Below are 3,390 nucleotides of genomic sequence, written 5' to 3'. Positions count from 1 at the left end.
AGCATATGCCTACCACTCTATTTGATATGCGTCTAAGTCATCCCGCCATCTTCTCTTCGGCATGCCTGTTACGATGGCCACCTCACGGAACCCAATGGGTAATAATTTGGGCCCATCGCTGTGAGTGCATGGGGCAGACATGACCAGCCCAGTCCCACTTTAGCTTCGCGGTCTTAGCATCCACATCTGCAACGCGGGTTTTGGAACGCAGTTCGGTGCTCTTAATTTTTTTTATTCGCAGTTTTTTTTATTTGAAAGCTGGTTTTCTGGCGATGGTTCTTAGACATGTTTTATCAAAATCGGTTCAGCCGTTTCAAGATCATCAGCTCTTTTGTTCGCGTCGGAGAGCGGACTGCAAAATTTCGTACCAACTTGATACCGCGATGAAACGCACAATGGTTTCCCATAAATAGTCTGCCACGGCGGAACTTGCCGAAAGTACCAAAAAAATGGTCACTTCCGGTGCGAAAAAAGGGGCGTCATTTAACCCATCTGATACTGAAATAATAGTCAGGAATTTATGAGGCATCAGTTAGGAATTTACTTGTAGATACAGAAAAGCGAAATATGTCAGTATTTTTTTTGCCGGAAGTGCTCGGCAGACGCTCTCAAAGGTGACCATCAGGACCCCTAAATATACCCATCTGATACCAGCATGAAACCAATTCAAGTCGGTAGGTATGAACCTTCATTTCCGGAATATATGTCTGCCAAGGCTGTTTCTGCCGAAACACCTTGAAATAAGAGATTATGTGAGCAACCTCTACTCCGCTCAATATAGACATTTCAATTTCCATAAATTCCGACAAAGCTGAATTTTGGTGGAGACCTTGGGTACACCATTAGGTATGATAAATACATACTTTCACTTGTCCATTAAAACGAAAAGAATATAAAAGTTATTATTTTATTTATTTTAATTTAGGCGCATAAATACTACATACAGCGAGGTAATGTTTAAAAAATGAAGCAAGGGCATACGTTACTAACAATCACTGACATCACGTAGGTAAGTATCGAAATTAACAAGTTGCTTACATAGTATTGATACACAGTCAGTAAAATAAAATATTTTTAACGGCATAGTTCATTCCACTATTTAAAGAGAGAATTAAAAGGTTTTCAACAAAGCAGCTGTTCCATGGTGCGCTGATTCTTACACGAACAAAAACAACAACGATAACAAGTATTGCTGTATTATCTTTTCGTGTTCTCTGTTCATTGCGGCCTTACACCTGCCTTGCGATTGCGTATTGGCTTACATAGCGATGAATGTTGTATTCCATCTCAACACCATAAGCCGACGACGTGGATATGTTTTGTTTATTTTAAACTAAGTTCCAACTCCTTGTCAGTCAGCTGGACGAGTCGAACAGATTCTTCCCACAGTTTTGCTGTGTCCCAGTACGCCAAAGGTGAGACTAACGACTCTTTACAATTTCCAAACAAGCACCCGCTCATTCCGCCAGTTTTCTCATCCAGAGCCACGTAGATAGCCGTCTGCGCACCTTCCCTAGGGGTCTTGAACAACAAGTAGCACATATTTTTGATAAACAATCCACAGAGTCCCAATGGCTTGTAGATTCCAGTTCCCACAGTCCCGGGGTTAGCACTGTTGACCACGACGTTAGCTCCTTTCAGCCGTCTCATAAGTTCCCGGGAAAATGATACCATACAAATTTTGCTATTGCAATATTGATAGTTGGGAATCCAGTAATAACCGCTCTTGTTCATATTTTCATTATCAATCCTCCCGAACCAATGTAAATATGACGACGTATTGACGATCCTACTCGGTTCTGATGGCTGCCCAGTTTTTTTAAGAAGCGGGAGCAGCAGGATTGTCAACAGGAAATGTCCGTAGTAGTTGACTTGCATTATAAAGTTCATGCCGTCTTTGGTTTGGAAGTCTTTCAGGGAGCTGATGCCCGCATTGTTTATCAGCAGATCCAATCTTTCTTCTGTTGTCAAAATATTGCCTGCAAATTCTCGTACAGATTTCAAGCTAGATAAATCGAGTAACTTGAAAGATATGTTTTTGTTTCCTGTTTCTTCTATTATGGTTTTCAAGGCGTCCGAACCCTCTTGTTTGAACGGGCAAGCAATGATGACCCTCGCGCCTCTGTGGGCGAACTCTTTGGCGATTTCCAGGCCTATTCCTGCTGTTCCGCCGGTGACGATGGCGGTTCTACCGTCCAATCTCTTCTTGCTGGTGCATATCGCGTTGGTGGACTTTTGGTACAGTCTTACGAGGATAAGTATAGCTGGAGTAGCGAGAAACACTGTAACTACTAGCAGAGACGCCATAATGGAACGAGCGGACACGACGACAATCGGACAAAAAATGCTACGTGATTGGTAAAACAAGTTGTTTTCAATGTAAAAGGTTTAATATTTAACTACAAACTTATCGTTAACCCTCAACAACTCGTTTAAAAACCGGAACTTACGACCGGCATAGAGATAAACCATTTTATTAGAACAAATTTCTTATCTGTGAAATGTTACTATTGCAGTTAATAATAACATTGAAGCAGTTATTATAACATCCAAATTTAGAACATCTCTCAAAATCAAGGACAACAGGACAAGGACAAGGTTAACAGGAAACTAAAGTACATATGTTGTATTTTTAAAGTATTAACCTTAGCGGTCCCCCGACAACGATGATGCTTAGATAAACATTTTGCGGGAAATCAGCATAGTCCCCGCGGGATAGGGATAAACGAATTCTTCGCAGATGAAGTTAGTGCATAATTATTTTTAACTTTATAGTTATCTGTTTCCTGAACACTACAATTTGGCCGCTTTCAGGTCCAGGGTGAATGAGCATTTACTAGGCAAGCGTGCTCCATCGTAGGCCTCATCCTCGCTTCCATCAGGCGTGATTGTGGCCAAACGCAAGCCTATACTGTATAAAAAAAAAAAACTTTTTTGTATTTTTGTCGGGGTTTTTTTTCGGGCGTTTTTTTATTTTTGCAGGTGGGTTATTATTTCGAGAGGTTCAATTGTGTTCAGACTCAAATTTTCAGTTATAAAATTAGAAATATATCGTTTATTGTTTTTAACTTGCTTAGGATATTATCACTGAAACTTGTGGTAAATACATTTTATTCTGTTTTATCTTTTTTTCCACAATAACTTAAATTTTCTGCGCAAAAGTCAGTTACGTGGTCAGGTTCGGATTATCCCTGACTACTTTACCCGATTAATTAAATAATGCTTATTCGTTTTCTCATTATGATCGGATTTTCATTCAAATAGTACAATTATAAGATTTTAAAATAAACAAAATGTTCTTTTTCGTGGTCTCGATGCTCATTTTTGTTACCGTTAAAATTGGATTTTTGCTTTTTTTAACCAAAATAAACTTTATCGATCTCTTATAAT

At 39.5% G+C, this 3,390-nt stretch overlaps 1 protein-coding gene across 1 annotated transcript; it reads right to left on the bottom strand.

The window, feature by feature from the left end:
* Positions 1 to 951: 951 nt before the first annotated feature.
* LOC141429454 (retinol dehydrogenase 11-like) lies at positions 952 to 2,366 on the bottom strand. Its single transcript, XM_074089762.1, has one exon. It carries the CDS (start codon positions 2,305 to 2,307, stop codon positions 1,324 to 1,326), a length of 984 nt encoding a protein of 327 aa, XP_073945863.1. The 5' UTR covers positions 2,308 to 2,366; the 3' UTR covers positions 952 to 1,323.
* Between the last annotated feature and the right edge of the window lie 1,024 nt (positions 2,367 to 3,390).

This window comes from Choristoneura fumiferana, chromosome 7, assembly GCF_025370935.1.
Source record: "Choristoneura fumiferana chromosome 7, NRCan_CFum_1, whole genome shotgun sequence".
NCBI lineage: Eukaryota > Metazoa > Arthropoda > Insecta > Lepidoptera > Tortricidae > Choristoneura > Choristoneura fumiferana.
The sequence above is the reverse complement of the archived record's forward strand: the minus strand, read 5'-3'. Positions and strand labels throughout refer to the sequence as shown.